The sequence below is a fragment of the Mustela nigripes genome, chromosome 1 (assembly GCF_022355385.1).
Source record: "Mustela nigripes isolate SB6536 chromosome 1, MUSNIG.SB6536, whole genome shotgun sequence".
In the NCBI taxonomy this organism is placed as follows: Eukaryota; Metazoa; Chordata; class Mammalia; order Carnivora; family Mustelidae; genus Mustela; species Mustela nigripes.
In genome coordinates, this window is record NC_081557.1 from 216,064,373 (window position 1) to 216,082,694 (window position 18,322).

At 33.8% G+C, this 18,322-nt stretch overlaps 1 protein-coding gene across 12 annotated transcripts in view; it reads right to left on the reverse strand.

Annotated features, from left to right (window-relative positions):
* Nucleotides 1-18,322, reverse strand: part of LCORL (ligand dependent nuclear receptor corepressor like) — a 160,283-nt gene that overhangs the window by 96,622 nt on the left and 45,339 nt on the right. For 9 of the 12 annotated variants that reach the window (XM_059381543.1, XM_059381534.1, XM_059381595.1 and 6 more), the window contains exons 3-4: nt 10,829-10,908; nt 9,825-9,954 (exon numbers count right to left, since the gene is read on the reverse strand). In XM_059381543.1, the coding sequence (XP_059237526.1) occupies nt 9,825-9,954; nt 10,829-10,908 (210 nt within the window). Of the gene's footprint in view, nt 1-7,686; nt 7,934-9,824; nt 9,955-10,828; nt 10,909-18,322 lie in introns of those variants that run through there. The other 3 variants (XM_059381578.1, XM_059381561.1, XM_059381531.1) reach the window with 3 other exon arrangements.

Genomic DNA, 18,322 nt, shown 5'->3' on the forward strand with positions numbered 1-18,322 from the left:
TGTTAAAGAACTGCTAACAAAGAATTTATGATTGAGAAAATCTTTCAAAGATAAAGGAGCCACAAATACTTGAAGATTGGGTAATCTTTAAGAAATTTTTAATCATACAGGTAAAATGTTTCTGGCTAAAAGTGAGTTAGATTGATATGAGAAGACTCCTAACATTAAAAAAATGAAACTGCAAGGGAAAATCTTAGGTGACCAGGAGTTGAAAAACTGCAAGTGAAGAGAACTTAAACAGTTCATCCATTTATAGTAGTTTATTTTTTTCAAAAAAAAGAATCATTGCTTTTCCAAGGATTCAGACATTGATGAACCTCAGGCATTTAATTTGCCTATTTACCACTTCACAGCTCGCTCTGGCTTGTTCTACTCACCAATAAGCAGCAACAGGAACTAAAGCTTCCATCTCTTTTCTTAACCAACAAACCTCACCCAGGCAACTCTATAATCCATTAACTGAAGATTTTTTAAAATGCCTTTTTAAAAATTTTACTAAGTGCTACTAGTAATTATCATCTTACATTATTTCCTTATTTACTTAGTACATGTCCTTTGGTCAACTTATTTAACTTTTCCTTTTTCTGTAGATATAGGAATAGAAACAAATAATCTCTAAATCCTCTGCCTGTTTTAAAATGCCATCACTTTTAGGTTTGTGTTTAAAAGGAAAATAATCTATAAAACTGAGGAATGGGAGTGGCAATCGCTATATAATTTTTCATAATTATTATCTTTAACTTTTGAAATGTATTTCCCCTAGGATTTCAGTAGTTTGCTACCCTGTTTTTTTGTTTTTTACATCTCCTCAAATGTCACCTGACTGCCCTTTATAAAATTATGACCATTACCTCTATCCTGGTATTCCCTAAACTCCTCTAACTGCCTCGTCTCCACAGCATTACACACACACAAACTCAGCATGTGTGTTAGAGATATGTGTGTATGTGTACACATACATGCACATTCAACCACAAATACAATTTACTTATTGTTTGTTTTCCCTCACCAGAATATAAAAGTCCATGATGACTGGGATGTGTCTGGTGTTCTGTTAACTGGTATGTACTGGGATGTAGAAAGAAGCTTAGCAGATCTTTGCTAAATAAATGAACTTCCCTAATCATGGACCAGAAATATGTTTTACAAAGCCCAACATGCTGGTCTTGCTTTGGAAAAAGTCATACTCGGGGGGAAAAATAACTAAATTAGTAGTATTCTACAAAAGAACATAGAGGTGATAGTCCAGTTGGTGAGTTTATGAGTTACTCAAGAAAATCAGAAAAATATTATAAAAAGATTTAAAAAATAATGAATTAATCCTCAACAGTTTTACAGCACATATTGGTTCTTCTGTTACTTCCACATAAAAGTGCTTTTTCTTATTCAGTACTTTGGTTATAAAGTGTTGTGAATAGCACACATAGATCACTAAATATAATGTATTTGGATACAGGCTAGTTTATCTGACATATTAGAGAATGTATAGGGAAGAAATATTATCCAAGGACAGACGATAATTCAAAAAACTGGACCCCAAGTAGAGTTGTACCTCTCCTGAGAATAGGTCTTCCTTCTCACCTAGCAGACCATATTTTCTTAGCTGAAGGAGAATGTACAAAGAAATAATTTAGACAAACTTCTAAAGAATTATATGTAGATAAAGGGAAGAACCATTGCTTCTCCAAAATTTAAATCATGTTCTCACAATGTTATTAGGATTGTGCAAAACCACTGAAAGAACAATTCAATGACTAAACATTTCTGAGAGAAATTTAGAAGCACTTATATATTTAGTATTTTTGGCTGATTCCTAGAACATCTTAGAATATTGGCACTTGCTTGTTACCTACAAGAACTCACTAAAAATTTTGCAAAGTTCCACATGCTATGGCTGTGAATCACATTTTATAACACTGTGGATAGACAATCATGATTAAAGTATTGCTTTGCTCGTCAAAACATTCCTTTTCTAAATTATTTACATGCACTACATCAAGTTATTGGCATTAACTGTACCAGGTACTATTCTAGGTGGTGGGGATATACCAAAACAGACAAAATCCCTGTTTCATTGGTTTTTATATTCTAGAAATAGCAGATAACAGACTTTAAAAGAAAGTCTGATGAAACAAACAAAAAAGCAGAATAATTGAAAAGAGAATGACTGAGATGAATTACCACAAATAAGATGGCTGAGGCATTTTAGTGTTATGAAGGACTGAGCAATGTTCACTATGGAAATGGGATTCTAGATAAAGGTAACAGCAAATATTAAGACCCTGAGAAAGGAATAAGGTTAGCACATTGGAAGAAAAGCAAAAAGCCATGAGTGTGCAAAAGAATGAGCAACAAGAAATGTGATCAAGAAGGAAGCACAACTAGAGCCCTTGATATATTTTATTCTAAGTGACATTCAAAGTCATTGTAAGCTTTTAGAAAGAGAAATTGATGATCTTTCTTTTTTTTTTTTTTTAAAGATTTTTCATTTATTTATTTGACAGAGAGAGATCACAAGTAGGCACAGAGGAAGGCAGAGAGAGAGAGGAGGAAGCAGGCTCCCTGCTGAGCAGAGAACCCGATGCGGGACTCGATCCCAGGACCCTGAGATCATGACCTGAGCCGAAGGCAGTGGTTTAACCCACTGAGCCACCCAGGCACCCTAGTTTAGGCTTTCTTTGTTCTTCTTAAGATTTATTTATTTACTTGAGAAAAAGAGAGAGAGCAAGCAGGGGAAGGGGCAGAGGGAGGGAGAGGGAAAGAGAGAGAAAGAGAAAATCTTCAGCAGACCCCCCACTAAGTGCAGAGCCCAACTCGGGGCTCGATCTCATAACCCTGAGATTGTGACCTGGGCCAAAATGAATAGTCAGACCCTTAACTGCCTGAGCCACCCAGGCATCCCATGGCTTAGGCTTTAAATACATCAATTAGCCTTCTCTGTATAAAAATGAATTGGTAGGAAAGGGAAGCGTAGAAGCAGAGACACCAGTTAGGAGGCTCTATAAGTAGTATATGCCAAAGATGATGCGCCTTGGATTAGGGTGGTAGAATGGAAATGACAAAATGTGGCCAGATTTAGAACAGATTTTGAAGGCAGAGCCAATGAACTTGATGATAAGGTTAGCTGTGGATATGAAGGACACAGAGAACTCAAGAAAGGCCCCTAGTTTTTGAAGCGGACCAACTGGTCATATATATATAAAATTTATTGATTATATATTTATATATAGATATATTTATATATAATATATATTTAATAAATATTAAATATATATATATTTAAGATTTTATTTATTTATTTGAGAGAGAGAGTGAGAGAGCATGAGAGAGGAAAAGGTCAGAGGGAGAAGCAGACTACCCGTGGAGCTGGGAGCCCGATGCGGGACTCGATCCTGCGACTCCAGGATCATGACCTGAGCTGAAGGCAGTCACTTAACCAACTGAGCCACCCAAGTCTCCCAAGAATGATATATTTTACTAAGATGAGAAAGTTTGCAGCAGGGGAAGATTTTAGAGGAGTAAAATCAAGTGTTCTGTTTTAGGTAATTCTGAGACACCTATTAGTATTCATATGAAGAATATATCAAGTAGGCAATTAGATAGTGGGTAAAACTAGAGGAAAGACTAGGATTAGATATATTTAGGTGTCATCAGCACACACATCATAATTAATGCCACAGGATAAAATGAGGGTATCAAGTAAGTTAAAATATATCTGTAACAGAAGACAGCTGAGGATTACTAGGGCTATTCAACATTTAGAAGTCAAGAGGATAAGAACCAGCAAGGAGCATTTAAAAAAAAAAAAATGTGAGAAAAGAGGGAAAAAAATTAAAAGAATATGATTTCCTAGAAATCAAAATAAGGAAGTGATCAACTCTATCAAATGATGCTGAAAGGTTAAGATGAGAACTGGTAACTTCCCTTTGAATAGTACAAGATGGAATTACCAATGCAATTGATAAAACAATTAGTGAAGTGGAAAGAAAGGCTAATTGGGATGGGTTAAAAAGAGAAGGAGAATTCAGAAATGAAGACAGTAAAAGTACAGAGAATAAATGTTTAGTAAACATTTAGTAAAATATTTATCTACTGTGTGTCAGAAGCCAGAGATATGTTAGTCAACAAAAATACAAAATCCAATTCTTCATGATGGTTATATTCTAGCAGCAGAAGAAAGACAATGAACAATAAATAAAAGAAATAAGTAAATTATATATGTTAGAAGGTTAATTGTGCTACAAAAAGAAAAGGGTGATTTTTAGTTGTTGGAGAGCTAAAAAAGATACAACTACCTGAAAGAGAGGAAACTGACTAAATGAGACTCAGGTGAGCATAATTGGGTGTTTTACTCTAGCCAAGTTCAGCTGGTCCAGGCAAAGTGTGTAATAAATGAGGAACTGGACAGGTAAGGTTCTAACAAGCAAATATGACAAAAGAAACGAGAGGAAACAGAGTTAAGATTTTATATGAAAGATGATCATAGTGATCAACCATAGTATCTGAGTAAGGAGAGAAGTGAAGTCATAGGTCATGTACAGGAGACACTGAAAAGTGAAAATTGGCATGATCAACAGACTGGAAATTGCAATGAGGTTAAAAAGGGGGAAGGGGGAGGGGGAAAGAGTAATGGAATAAAATTATAATCAGAGAAAGATTTGAGAGGTGGCAAAAGTCTAGGAATAATCACGGATAAAGATGGCTGGAAGGGAATGGAGGAAAAGATCATTGGAAATGAAGAGATCATATAACTGAGAGGCTACACTCTAGCAGATTCAGAGAATCTGAAGTCACTAAGAACTTGATGGGAACAATATTTGGGAGGAAGAAAGTGAAAAAGCTGGTAGAGGTCCACATGATAATGCAGATAGAATAGTTCGATGTCATATGCTTCGAAGCAGCTCAGGGTTTTGATGAAGGCAAATAAATGATGGGAAAGCAACTATAAGATTATTAGAGTTTGCCTGCCTATGGTATCACCCTATATTACATAAAGCAAAGAATTAAAAAGTCCGAAAGAGAGAGGGCTACAAAAACATCTTTTAAGAATATGCAGAGCTGAGTTAAAATAAAATAAAGGGAACATTAAGAGGAAAAGATTGAGGATATAGGAGATTTTGCTGATGAAAGACCACGAGTTTTAGAAGACAAAGTAGAAATATGGGTGCTTGTAAAAGGACAGCTGACTCAAATTCAAGAATAACGAAGATAAAAGGAGATAAAAATCTAAATGATAATGAGTGACCTGCTAGTTAGCCTCTAATTCCTGTTATGGATAGTATATTGCAAGTAGCAAGGTGATTTTACCAGAAATGCAAAAATCTTTTAAATCCAGTTATAATTTTAAGTGTATTTTCTTAGAATTTCATTAATAGCTTCCAGGTATATGACAAATCTTTTCATAAACATGACAAATCTTTTCATAAACACCTCTGAATATGGTCCATAACAGTATGTGAATTATTTTATGGCACTAATGTACAGTTTCCTGAGAGTTCCAAAAGGCAGCCCAGAAATTCAATGTATGACCCACAATGGTCTCATAAAGACACATCTGTGTAAGAAAAACTCAGGGTCTGAATGAGTCAGGTCAAATCTACATAGTTGCTCAAGGATACCTACATTTAGAGAAAAGCAATCTAAAAGATCAACACTCCCATTTCTAAGAAATCTAGGCTTTATTATTTATTGGTGATAACCAATTGGTTACTTAGCAATATTAATATTTATATCTTGATACAGTATAAAACTTAAAAATTAAGAGTTTAAAATAAAAGGAAAAGGATTTGTGTTCAGAAAAGGTTGAAACACTTTATATAAAACCTGGCTACCAATTAATTTAAGGGGAAAGGGTTGGTTAATAGCAGCTTTCAACGAACTGCATCAAATATATCAGGAAAGCTCTTTGAAAACAAAAAAACAGAACAGGAGTTACAAGAATGCTAAATGTGTGTGGAGATAAAAGATAAAGCAGGGAAAACATATATTTTGATGAAGAAAGATTTCATTTTATTATATACTTAGCGGTATGATTCATTCAACTACTATGTGTATACTATCTTTCCAATTTAGTCAAGTAGCCTTCTTTAATTTAAAAATAAAAGATGAGACATCTTCCTGACTCATAAACCAGTAACTTATACCGCTTCAAGTAATCAGAGAAGGTGAAGCTAAAAGTCAAAATAATTTAGTATACATATGATGGGGATACTTTGGAAAAGCATTTTATATCTATAAGTGTATGTTTCTATATACTTCAAAACAAACTGACTGATATTCAAACTATACACAGCAATAAACTTTAGTACAAAGTAGGGAAAGGTAAACCATATGTACATGCTAACTTAATTTCTTTCTCCAAATAAAACAAGTAAGTACTAATACCAGAGTATATAGAGAAACTGGAAGATACCTGGACAGTTTATTAGCACTCTCATATGTTCAAGAAATATTTACTCAAGACAGATATGACAAGCACTTCTAAATACTGAGGATACTGCAATTAAAACAAAGTGCCTATTATCATGGAATTTTCATTCTATTTTATACTCTAGAGAATTTTAAGGTTAAACTCTAGAAGGAATTCAATTCTAAAAAATTTCTCAGGAATATTCAAAACTAGTTAAAAGTTCAGCTCTGTACTAAAATACCACCCTCCCCCATTTTATTTATTTAACCCTGAAAAAGTATTTTTGACAAGGTTTTAATTACAAGGGGTTGGCAAATTGTATTTAGTATTTAAGTTTTCTCCAACCTATTATTAAACTCTATAAGGAAACTAATCACTAAAACTGTTTCTAGTTCATTTAAAGGAAGAATGGAAATGTATGAGAAATACAGCATTTTTCATAAGTCCTCTCTAGTCTGCCTAATTCAATTAAAATAATTCTAATCCCAGGGGCTAAGTAGTAGAGAATAGGAAGATTTTCCTACTTAGTACATAAAAGAATATAGGAGCTTCTCACACAGAACACTTCTCAACTTTTTTTAAAATTTCTTGAGGACTCAAATGTTCGTAACAGAACCAAAAAGGCAGATTATTTAACTTCTCTGTTTCACTGTCTCTACCTGTTAAAATGATAACAATAGTACCTATCTCTTAACATTGTTTTCAGATTAAATGAAAAGGTGTAAAAAATCCTTAGTGCTCAATCAGAACGGATGACATCAATCATCATCATTATCCTGTGTAGTAGGTTCTTAATCACAGCTTACTTTTATCATTATCATCATCCTAAAACCATAGTTAGGAGAAATAATAAACAAGCTACAATAAAGCTACAAAGAGATTTCTTTATGTTTTGGCAAGATGATTAACATAATATGTTCCTCAAACTGAGCAAAAGATCAGTATCTGTACTTATCAATAAAACTAACATTACTAATAACCAGAATTCCTGAAAATGGCTGAATTTGGGAACTTTTCAGGAATCAAATAAAAGCTTCACCAACAATATCTTTTATCAACATTTTATTTGTTACTCAAAACACCCAGAAGTGTTTATGCCTTTTATTTCCATGTCAAATTAACAGCAGAATTATCTAAATAAATGACAGAGTTATCATCAGTTAAAGATACTGGTATGACCTTCTGGCCTTATCCTAGTTGGACCATACTGGAAACCTCTAAAATGATTTTATTCAAAGAAAATTTGAAAATAAGGAAAAAAACCAAAACCAAGCAAATGAGTAGAAAAATCCTTGTTTAATTAAATCTGGAAAATCACATTGGACTACAAATAAAGGAATTAACAAAGGTAAGACGCGAAGTAAAGCAAAAAAACTCTGAATCTTTCATTTAAAAACTCTGAAATCCTTCAAAGATCTTGAAGAAAACCAAGATTATCTTCAAATGGAGAGGTCACTAAATATCCATGAACACTCACCCAACCTTTGGTAGGAGACCTCTTGAAGACCCAGATGCTTGAATCAGCTGAAATAGTACCAAGTGTTTTCTGATTACTCTTAACAGGGCAATGGAGCACAGGTTACTCCATACTATCAAAAATTATAGGTCATTATTATTGATAATTCTAGCTACTACCATTATAAATCACTCAAGAAAATGGAGACTGAGTAATGAGTTCTAAGGTGAGTGAAACTTATTGTGTGCATGTATAAATGTGTACATTTCTTCTACTTCTCTTAGTGATAGAAGTTTGTAACAAAATTCTTCTTATAAATGTAAATACACTGGCAAAATAAAATTTTCTAAATTAATGTTATAAAGTTCTTAAAGAAAGAATGCAAAATGTTTGTAATATTGGTTCAGATAAAAAAGATTTCTAGGGATGTGTGGGTGGTTCAGTTGGTTGAGCAACTGACTCTCAATTTCGGCTCAGGTCATGATCTCAGGGTCAAAAAACTGAGCCACACAACAAGCTCTCTGCTGAATGAGGAGTCAATTTAAGATACTCTCTTTACCTCTTCCTCTGTCCTTCCCCCTGCCTCCACTCTCTCCCTCTCAAATTTTTTTCAAGAGAAATGCCAATTTCTCAACACTAAGCACTTCAGTAACATATAGAAAGAGATTTTCAGTCTCCTGCACTTTAAAAAATACAGTTCTTAGCTTTAGGGTTTTTCTTGTTTTTTTTTTTTTGTTGTTGTTGTTGTTTTTTGTTTTTAAGATTTATTGGAGGGAAAGAGATAGAGAACATACACATATTGGGGGGAGGGGCAGAGAGAGAGAGGGACTCTCAAGCCAACTCTGCACTGAGCATTGAGCCTGACAAAGGGCTCTGTCTCATAACCCTGAAATCATGACCTGAGCTGAACTCAACAGTTGGACACTCAACTGACTGAGCCACTCAGGCGCCCTTTAACTTTAGGTTTTTTTAATGTAATGAATGTAATCACAGATTCTTGTATTTCAACACAGAAAAGAACTCTTAACACTGAGGACTAAACAAAAGCCTCCTTGCTCAAAGATGAAAATTCTTTTCCACATTATTAACTAAAATCTGAAAGCTAATTTAAGAGAAAAATATCCAATATTAACATAATTTCAAAGACGGGTAAGGCAAAGTCAATATCTAGATGAAATACAGTAATGTTTTTCTTGATCTCTGGAAAGTGGGAGGCAGAATGGTAACTGCTCCCAACCTGCATTCCCCCTACACCATGACTCACTCCAAGGATCTATATGGTGAAAATTAAGACACTCTACTAACAAAGAAATTGCCAAGAACAAAAAATGGAAGGTTCTATATTTCTAAAGTTTTTCTCAAGTAACTAAGATATAAAAACTACTTCTCTCTGATACATGTGTATGAAGTAAGGGAACAAGTGAAACAAGCCTCATTTGGTTTAAATAATTTAGACAGACAGGAAGCAAAAAAGAACATTTGACATTTAATGTTAAGTAAGCATACTCAAGCTACCAAAGAAATACTGATAGCCCAAGCCAGCAAATATACTTCAACCTGGCTGATAAAGGATTTAACTGTTATATTTCTAAAGACAGCTTTGTGTATATCTATCACTTATTCAACATGAAAGAACTTTTGAAGTCTTAAGAACAGCAACAAAATAAGGAAGACCAGAAGCATAAAAAAATTTCCTGTCTGCCTATAGTAGATGAGAAAAATGTCTGATAAAGTCAGGAAGAGATCTGAGAAAAGAGTGGTGAAAAGGAATGGCTAAGAGAAGATTAGCACTACAGTAACTGAGAATCCTAATGTCCCTAAAAATGTGAAGAAAAATTAAAGATAAAAAAATAATAAAAAATAGAATAAAGACTGGCATATAAAAAAGACTTGTGAGAAAAATACAAACAGTCTAGATCTTTACGGCTAATATTAAATGAAAAGGTATACCAATATTACCTTTCTTTCGAAAGAGTGCATTTAAGTAATTTTCTGCTTGGCATTCAATCTTTTCAGTGTTGGACTGGCCCTGAGATGATAGTTCCTCCGTTGGGGTTGACTGTGAAGAATCAAGAGATGGTATACAATCCTAAAATTATAAAAAAGCAACATAAAACAATCCATTTTAATTACACATGTGATTCCATTAAAAACAGCCAAAAAATATTATCTAAATGTTCATTTATTCTATTTAACAAATTATAGAGAGAGAACATAAAATTTGGGACAGGAGTCAGGAGAAAAGAAATTTAGCTCTGATATCAAATTAGCTTTATTTCTCAGCAAACTATAGCCCAAAAAGGGGGGGAGGAGTATAGATAAAATACATTGCTAAATAAATTCACTATACAGCATGCCAGTAATGAGAGTTTTAACAACAAAGTAGGTATGTTTACCCACTAATCTGACTAAATGGGTCCAGTTCTCATTTCTTCTCAGCCTTTCTCACAATAGTAAAGAATTAGGATTTCACGCCATACAAGAAGATGCTGCTTGTCTAGTTTATGCCCGTTTATAGTAGACACAATTCAAACATTTACACAAGAAATAATTCTGATATCCAGAAGACTTCAAGAAAGTAAAAGGCTAAAAAAGTAGTACCACGTTATCCTCCCAACTATAGATTCCTAAGAAATCAGACTATAGAGTGGTCTCAAACCAAGCTAGGGCTCTGAGCTCAACACTGCCTACCTAAATACAAAACAGATCTAAACTGAACTTCATGAGTCAGGGAGCTGTAAGGAAGAAATGTGAAATAAGCAAAAAGGATGAGTGTTTTGTGATTTCACCTGCAAGTTAAGCTAAATGTTAGCCTTCTAACATAAGACTTTAAAATATTCTTCTCATTACCAAAATCAAGTATTTAAATTTCCATTGTAAGTCACCAATTTTCAGAACAAATTAAAAAAACTGTTACAATTGTGCAATTAGTTCAGAAATAATTTCATAGCACTAAAACTTACACTGACTGCTTCTCTCTGTAGGTTACAAAATGAACATTTTTCATCCATAGACCAGTCAGTCAGCTCTTCTGGTTCACAGTCTTTAAAAGAGGGAAAAATACTCATTAAATACACTAACTTTATTAAGACAAATAAAATTACCACTCTCCACAGCAAAGACTCATAAAAAAAACTAACTACTAATAGTAAGGGGAGAAGGCCTAACTTTAAAATTAAAGAGATGACATCTAGAAAGAAATAAACAGAGAAGACTGTAAGGAGAGTAATTTTGCATTATTATGGGACAAAGAAGCAAGAACAATGAGCTGATTATAAATTTATTTTCTAACAATAGGGTTTTAAGTATCATCTAGTCTTCTACAAGATTTAACTTATAATTACCTACTAATTTTTAATATACACTATGAATGAAATCAAAATAGGGAAGCATGGGGAAAAATAAATTTTACACATCCTGAAAGCAACATAAAACAGACAAATGGAGTACAACACCAGAAAACCCCACAGATTTGAGAAAATGAAATGCTCCTAAAAAAAAAGTAGAAATCCATAGCTAAGAAGTCAAATCAAATTTTTATTACATTGTTTAAAGATGGTGTCCTAAGAGTTCAAATAAAAGGGAGGTAAACAAGCTATATTATTCCACACAAAACCTGAATTTTTTTTCACAAGAATGTTTCATATAATCCAACTATTATATTAGAAAGTTTGTGTAAAACAAACATTTTATGATGAGGAAATTTTATGACAATATAACAACACTGTCAACCTAACTATACTTGGTACAATGATTTTTCAAACTAAACTCCCCTCAAGTTCCTTTCCCAAATAAATCCTACATAGAACCTCCAATATATGAAACAATTATCATCTGAGGCAGTTACATGGGTACTAATGTGAAAAGCACTGGTATACCACAGTAATTTTCTCTCATACTTTCAAAATAAATAAGTTGAATACATGTTTCTGTTAAACTAAGCAGGAAATAAGCTTACCTTTTCTTGGAATGGTAATAAATAAATACCAGTTAGGACCAGCCCCCAAGAAATTCTTACATCAATTGAGATATATACAAGTCAAAATAGAAGATAATGTAATCTGCTGGAGTATAAAGAGTGTAGTAATAGCTCCCTTCGGTTTGGGCCCTGGTCTAGAAATATTCCCAATATTATCCAAACTTAGAAATGGTAGGAAATGGGACCAATGGGACCCAGCAAAGGGTAGTGGAAAGATAACTGGGTTTAAAGTCTCCAACTGGAATAGAACGTACTAGTTGTTACCCTGTCAAGTTATGAAGTTTTTGTTTTAATTTTCCTATCTGTAAAATAATGATCCCACCACCTTATTCGTGGATCAAATGAAAAAATGTGAAAATATTTTATAAACTATAAAACACCATCCAAAGGCTAGTTACTAACAAAGCAGGGTCATCAGTCATTATTTTTAAATCCTGCACAATCACAAATGTATTTAATATGGGTCATTTGCAGAAAACAGATAATTTTAATATACCAATTTAAGAAAGCTGACCACTATTTTGCAAATGATTTGATAAATCAGAAAGTTTAAGGAATCTATACAATTAAAAACCCAGAATTGTAGTTACCTAGGTTTATAATTTTCTTCAATCCTTTGACCTATCACTATAATAGAATAATACATTCACACTCTTAAACATGGAATTTTGCAATGTCTCTTACTAGGAAGGCAGAACTTTCTCATCAGTAGAATGAATGTGGGAAAAGTGACAATATATATTCCAAGCTGAGGCTTTAAAAGGTATGGCAAGTTGCCCCAGTTATCTTGAGTTTCAACCACCCAATATGGAAAAGAACTTGCCCAACATAGCCATTACTCTTTCAGACTTGGACCGGCAGTCATCAGAAGTGATCCCTGAAGCCCAGTGAATCAGACTGTCCATAAGGATGCAATAGATTTTAGAGCTATTTGTTAGGCAGTATTATTGTGCAAAAACTTGACTCATATGCTAAGCATAACAATTTGATAGATCAAGGAAATCTTACTCCTTTTTTATTATGGCTTCATGAATAAAAGATATGAAGGGAATCCAGCATTAGAATTTTTTAAAAATAGCTGGTAGTCCTGGAGAAGAGGTATTTTTGAAAAACCACTGTAGAATTTCATGAAGCTTTAGTGATAAATATGTTGAATCGAAGAACAACAAGTTTGGAATAATTAAAACAATTACCAGTTGTAAGATAAAACTGGGTATGCTGAGATTATCTCATTTATTTTAGTTATTTAGAAGTTCTTCAAAGAAACATTAATTAAAATAAATGCCTGTGTGATTAAATAAATGGCCCTGAATAATCAACAATTATATAAATGCTCTTAAATTTTGTGGGTAAAAAATCTACAACTTTACTTACCAATATTTAATAATACTTCTATGGAACTTTTGATTTTGAGTCCAAATAAATGATGGTGAGATATATTATTTTTTTATTGGAAAATAAATTTTAAAAAATCAACTCAAGGCCAGATTTCTCTGTCCAGGTTATCTTTTCATGCCGTAAAAGTTAAGTAAATGCTATAATAAAACAGATTATTTCTCAAGCAAAATACGACAATAAATCAGATATCCATAAAATAAATTGTCTCTCATTTTGCAATTTTAATACATGAAGTTGTATAAGCTCAAAAGGGTCAAATTATGTACCTTCCAGAATAGTCTTATTAATAAAAGGTAATGTCATAATGAAATCTAATAGTAGGGTGCCTCGGTGGCTCAGTCAATTAACCATCTGCCTTCAGCTCAGGTCACAATCTCAGGGTCCTGAGATGGAGCCCTGCATTACATGTTCCCTGGTCAGTGGGAGCCTGCTTCTCCCTCTCCCTCTGCCAGTCACTCCTGTTGCTTGTGCTCTCTGTCAAATGAATAAATAAAATCTTAAAAAAAAAAAGAGAAAACTAATAGTAAATGACTAACAAAAGATCAACCTTTTCACCATGGATATATATTCGTGGTCAAAGTCTGGTTCCAATCTTTTTACCTAATCTGTCCTGGAAAGATAACAGACTTTGAAATTAGAGAGCCTTGGTACTGAGATATCTTCCAAATACTAGATGTGGCCTTTGCAAGTTACTTTCTCTGGGCTTCATTTCCTCATCTTTTAAAATGAGGATAATGACTGCATCTTAAGAGTATAGTCAAAATTAAGTAAGAACATACACAGAACACCTAACAAGTTCAATAGGCGTTACTTTCATTTTCTTTCAGATAATTGTACTTCCTTTGAACATTTTTTATTCTCTTTTGTACCCTTTCACCATAAGAAATAAATTTAAAGTTCCTAAAGACAAAGCCCAATGAAAAGTGAAAAAAGAAAATACTGAACTAGATTTCTCATGAAGGTCATGAAAAAGTGGTTGTAACTATGTTGATTTTGAGGAAAGATACTGAACAGTGGGCAATGTTACTAAAAAATAATTTTTCATTATAAAACTACCTCTTAACTGCACTGAAAACTACAAAAGAGAAAAGAAAAAGCTATTTGTAATCCCGTTATCCAGACATAATGATTAACATTTTGCAATATATCCTTCTAGTTTATATTCTATGCCTTTTTAAAAATCAGCATTAGCGGATTCTTTGAAAATATCAATAAAATTGATAAACCTTATGCAGACTAACCAAGTAAAAAAAAGCGAAAATATCAGAAATTAAAGATGGGGTCATCACTGTTGATTTTATGAATAATAAAAAGATAATAAAATATTATGCATATGAGTTGCCCACAAATTTGGTAACACCAGATGAAATGGACAAATTCCTTGAAAGACATTCTCTACCAAATCTCAAATAAGAAATAATAGATCATCTCAATAGGACTAGATCTACAAGAAATTAAATCAGGGACTCCTGGGTGGCTCAGCTGGTTAAGCATCTGCCTTCAGCTAAGGTCTTGTTCCCAGGGTTCTGGGATTGAGTCCTGAATTGGGCTCCTTGCTCAGTGGTGAGCCTGCTTCTTCCTCTGCCTTTACCTCCCCCTACTTGTGTGCTCTCTCTCTCTCCCTCTATCTAACACATGAGTAAAATCTTAAAAAAATTTAAATAAAAAATTAACAACTTTCCAAAACAGAAAGCACCAACCCAGATGATTTCTCTACAATCTGTTTCAGAAAATAAAAGCAGAAGTATTTCCTCATTCTATCATTTTTATTATCTGTCATCATTACCAAGTACCAAAAATGGTCTGAACGCCTCACCCAAGAAGATATGTAGATAGCAAATAAGGTTATGACAAGATGCTCAATACTATATTCCATTAGAGAACTGAAAATTAAGATGAGCTACCACTACACACCTACTAGAACAGTTTAAGTCTGAAACATGGACAACATCATATGCTGGTGTAAATGCAGAGCAAAAGGAACTTCGTTTCATTGCTGGTGAGAACACAAAATGGTACGGCCATTGAAGATAGTCTTACAGTTTCTTCAAAGCTTAACATAATCTTTCTACACTGTCAAGTAAGGGTGCTCCTAGGTATTTAGGCAAATGAGTTGAAAAGTTATGTCTATACAAAACCTTGCACACAAATGTTTATAGCAGCTTTATTAGTAGTTACCAAAACTTGGAAGCAACCCAGATGTCTTCCAAGTACATCAATGGATAAGCAATCTATGCTACATGCACCCAATGTAGTATTACTCAGTTAATAAAAAGAAATTACCTAAGATGCCATGAAAAGACATAGAAGCACCTTACATGGATATTATTCAGGGAAATAATGAGTCTGAAAAAACGAAATACTGGGGGTGCCTGGGTGGCTCACTGGGTTAAAGCCTCTGCCTTCGGCTCGGGTCCTGGGATCAAGCCTCACATCACGCTCTCTGCTCAAGAGCCTGCTTCCTCCTCTCTCTCCCTGCCTACTTGTGATCTCTGTCTGTCAAATAAATAAAAAAAATCTTAAAAAAACAAAAAACGAATTACTGTATGATTTCAACTATATGACATGAAGAAGAAAAAAGGAGAGACAGTAAAAAGAGCAGTGTTTGACATAGGTTGGGGACAGGGGAAATAACTTAAAAGGTGGACTACAGGTAATTTTTAGGGCAATGAAACTATTGTGTAGGATACTGTAATGTAAATACGTGACTATGAATTTGCCAAAATACACATTACAACACACACAGACTTGGCTAATGTAAACTATGGAGTATTTAAGTAATACAAGATATCAATATTGGGTCAATAATTCTAACAAATGTACAACACTAATGAAAGATATTAATACAGAGAAACCTTGGAGGGGGTAGGGTATATCGGAAATCTTTGTACTTTCTACTTGGTTTTTCCTGTAAACTTAAACTGCTTTAAAGAATGGTATTTCCTTTAAAAATTAGGATATTATACACATACTTGTCACAAATATTTCCTATGCTCAAATATACTTCTAAATCATTTTTAATAAATAAGTATGGACCATCAAACAGATGTATCATAACTTATTTAATCAATATCCTATTTTTGGATATTTAGTCTATTTCTCTAAGCTTGGTATTATAAATACATGATGAATACACTCAGATAAGTTTTTGTGTGCATAAGGATAAGAGCTAATATAATTTATGTAACTATAAAATAGAGCAGTATTAGATTCTCTGGTTTTAAAATAAATAATCCATATTGGAAAACTACTGACTTAATACTAGGCAATGAATTCCTAGAAGAGATCCCACTTACTCATTTTTTTCCCCACTGCTCATTACAGTTCCTGACACAAAATAAGCATTCAAAATATTTCATCTAACAAAAGAGGCAAGAAAACACAATAGGGAAACATAGTCTTTTCTATAAATGCTGGGAAAACTGGACAGCTACACGTAAAAGATGAAACTGGACCACTTTCTCAGATTATACACACAAAAAACCCAAAATGGCTTAAAGACCTAAATGTGAGATCTGAAACCATAAAAATCCTAAAAGAGAACAGAGACGGCAATTACTCTGACATTAGTGGTAGCAATATTTTTCTAGATATATTTCCTAGGACAAAGAAACAAAAGCAAAAATAAACTATTGGGACTACATCAAAATAAAAGGCTTCTGGAGAGCAAAGGAAACCACTAACAAAGCAGAAAGGCAACCTACTGAATGGGAAAAGATATTTGCAAATAATATGTCCAATAAAAGGTTAAGAGGTTAACATCCAAAATATATAAAGAACTTACTCAACTCAATATCAAAAAAAACAAAAACACAAAAAACAAAACAAAACAAAAAACTAAAAAATGAGCAGAGGACCGAAAGAGACATTTTTCCAAAGAAGATATACAGATGGCCAACAGGCACATGAAAAGATTTGCAACATTACTCATCATCAGGGAAATGTAAATCAAAACCACAATCAGATATCACCTTATATCTGTCAGAATGGCTAAAATCTAAAGGGCAAATAAGAGATGGGTATTAAGGAGGGCACTTAGGATGAGCACTGGTTGCTGTATGCAAGTGGTAAGTCACAAAATTCTATACCTGAAACTAATATTACACTGTAAGTTAACTAACGAGCATTTAAATAAAAATTTGAAAAAAAAAAGGGGGGGCAAGAAATAACAAGAGTTGGAGAGGATGTGGAGAAAAAGAAACCCTTGTATGACGTTAGTGAGAAGACAAATTGGTAGAGTGTGGAAAACAGTATGGCAGTTCCTCAAAAAATTAAATTTGAAATACCATATGATCCAATAATTGCACCACTGGGTATTTACCCAAAGAAAACAAAAACACTAATTCAAAAAGACATATGCACCCCTATGTTTGCTGCATTATTTACAATAACCAAGATATAGGAGGCAATCCAGTGTCCATCAATAGATGAATACAGAAGGAAGATGCAAGACCCCCCCCACAGGAATATTACATAGCCTTAAAAAAGGATGAGACTGTGACATTTGCAAGAGCATGGATGGATCCAGATAATATTATATAACTGAAATAAGTGAGAATGAGGAAGACAAATACCACATGATTTCACTCATGTGGAATCTAATTCAAATGAGTAAACTGAAAACTGAACTGGACCTATAAAAACACAGAATAAACTGATGGTTGCCAGAGGGAATAGAGGGTGGGTGGGAGGATGGGCAAAACTGTCTAAGGGGAGGGCTTCCAGTTATGGAATGAATAAGTCACAGGAATAAAGGCACAGCATAGGGATATAGTTAATGACGCTGTAATAGCCTTGAAGGTGACAGATGACAGCTCTATTTTTGGTGAGGACAACATAGCATGTAGAGAAGCTGAATCGCTATGCTGCAAACCCTGAAACCAATGAAAACAACTATACTCATATAAAATTTTTTTAATTTTTTAAAAAATATTTTTATTTACTCATTTGACAGACAGAGATCACAAGCAGGCAGAGAGGCAGGCAAAGAGAGAGAGAGAGAGAGAGAGAGAGAGAGAGAGAGAGAGAGAGGAGGAAACAGGCTCCCCGCTGAGCAGAGAACCCAATGCGGGGCTCGATC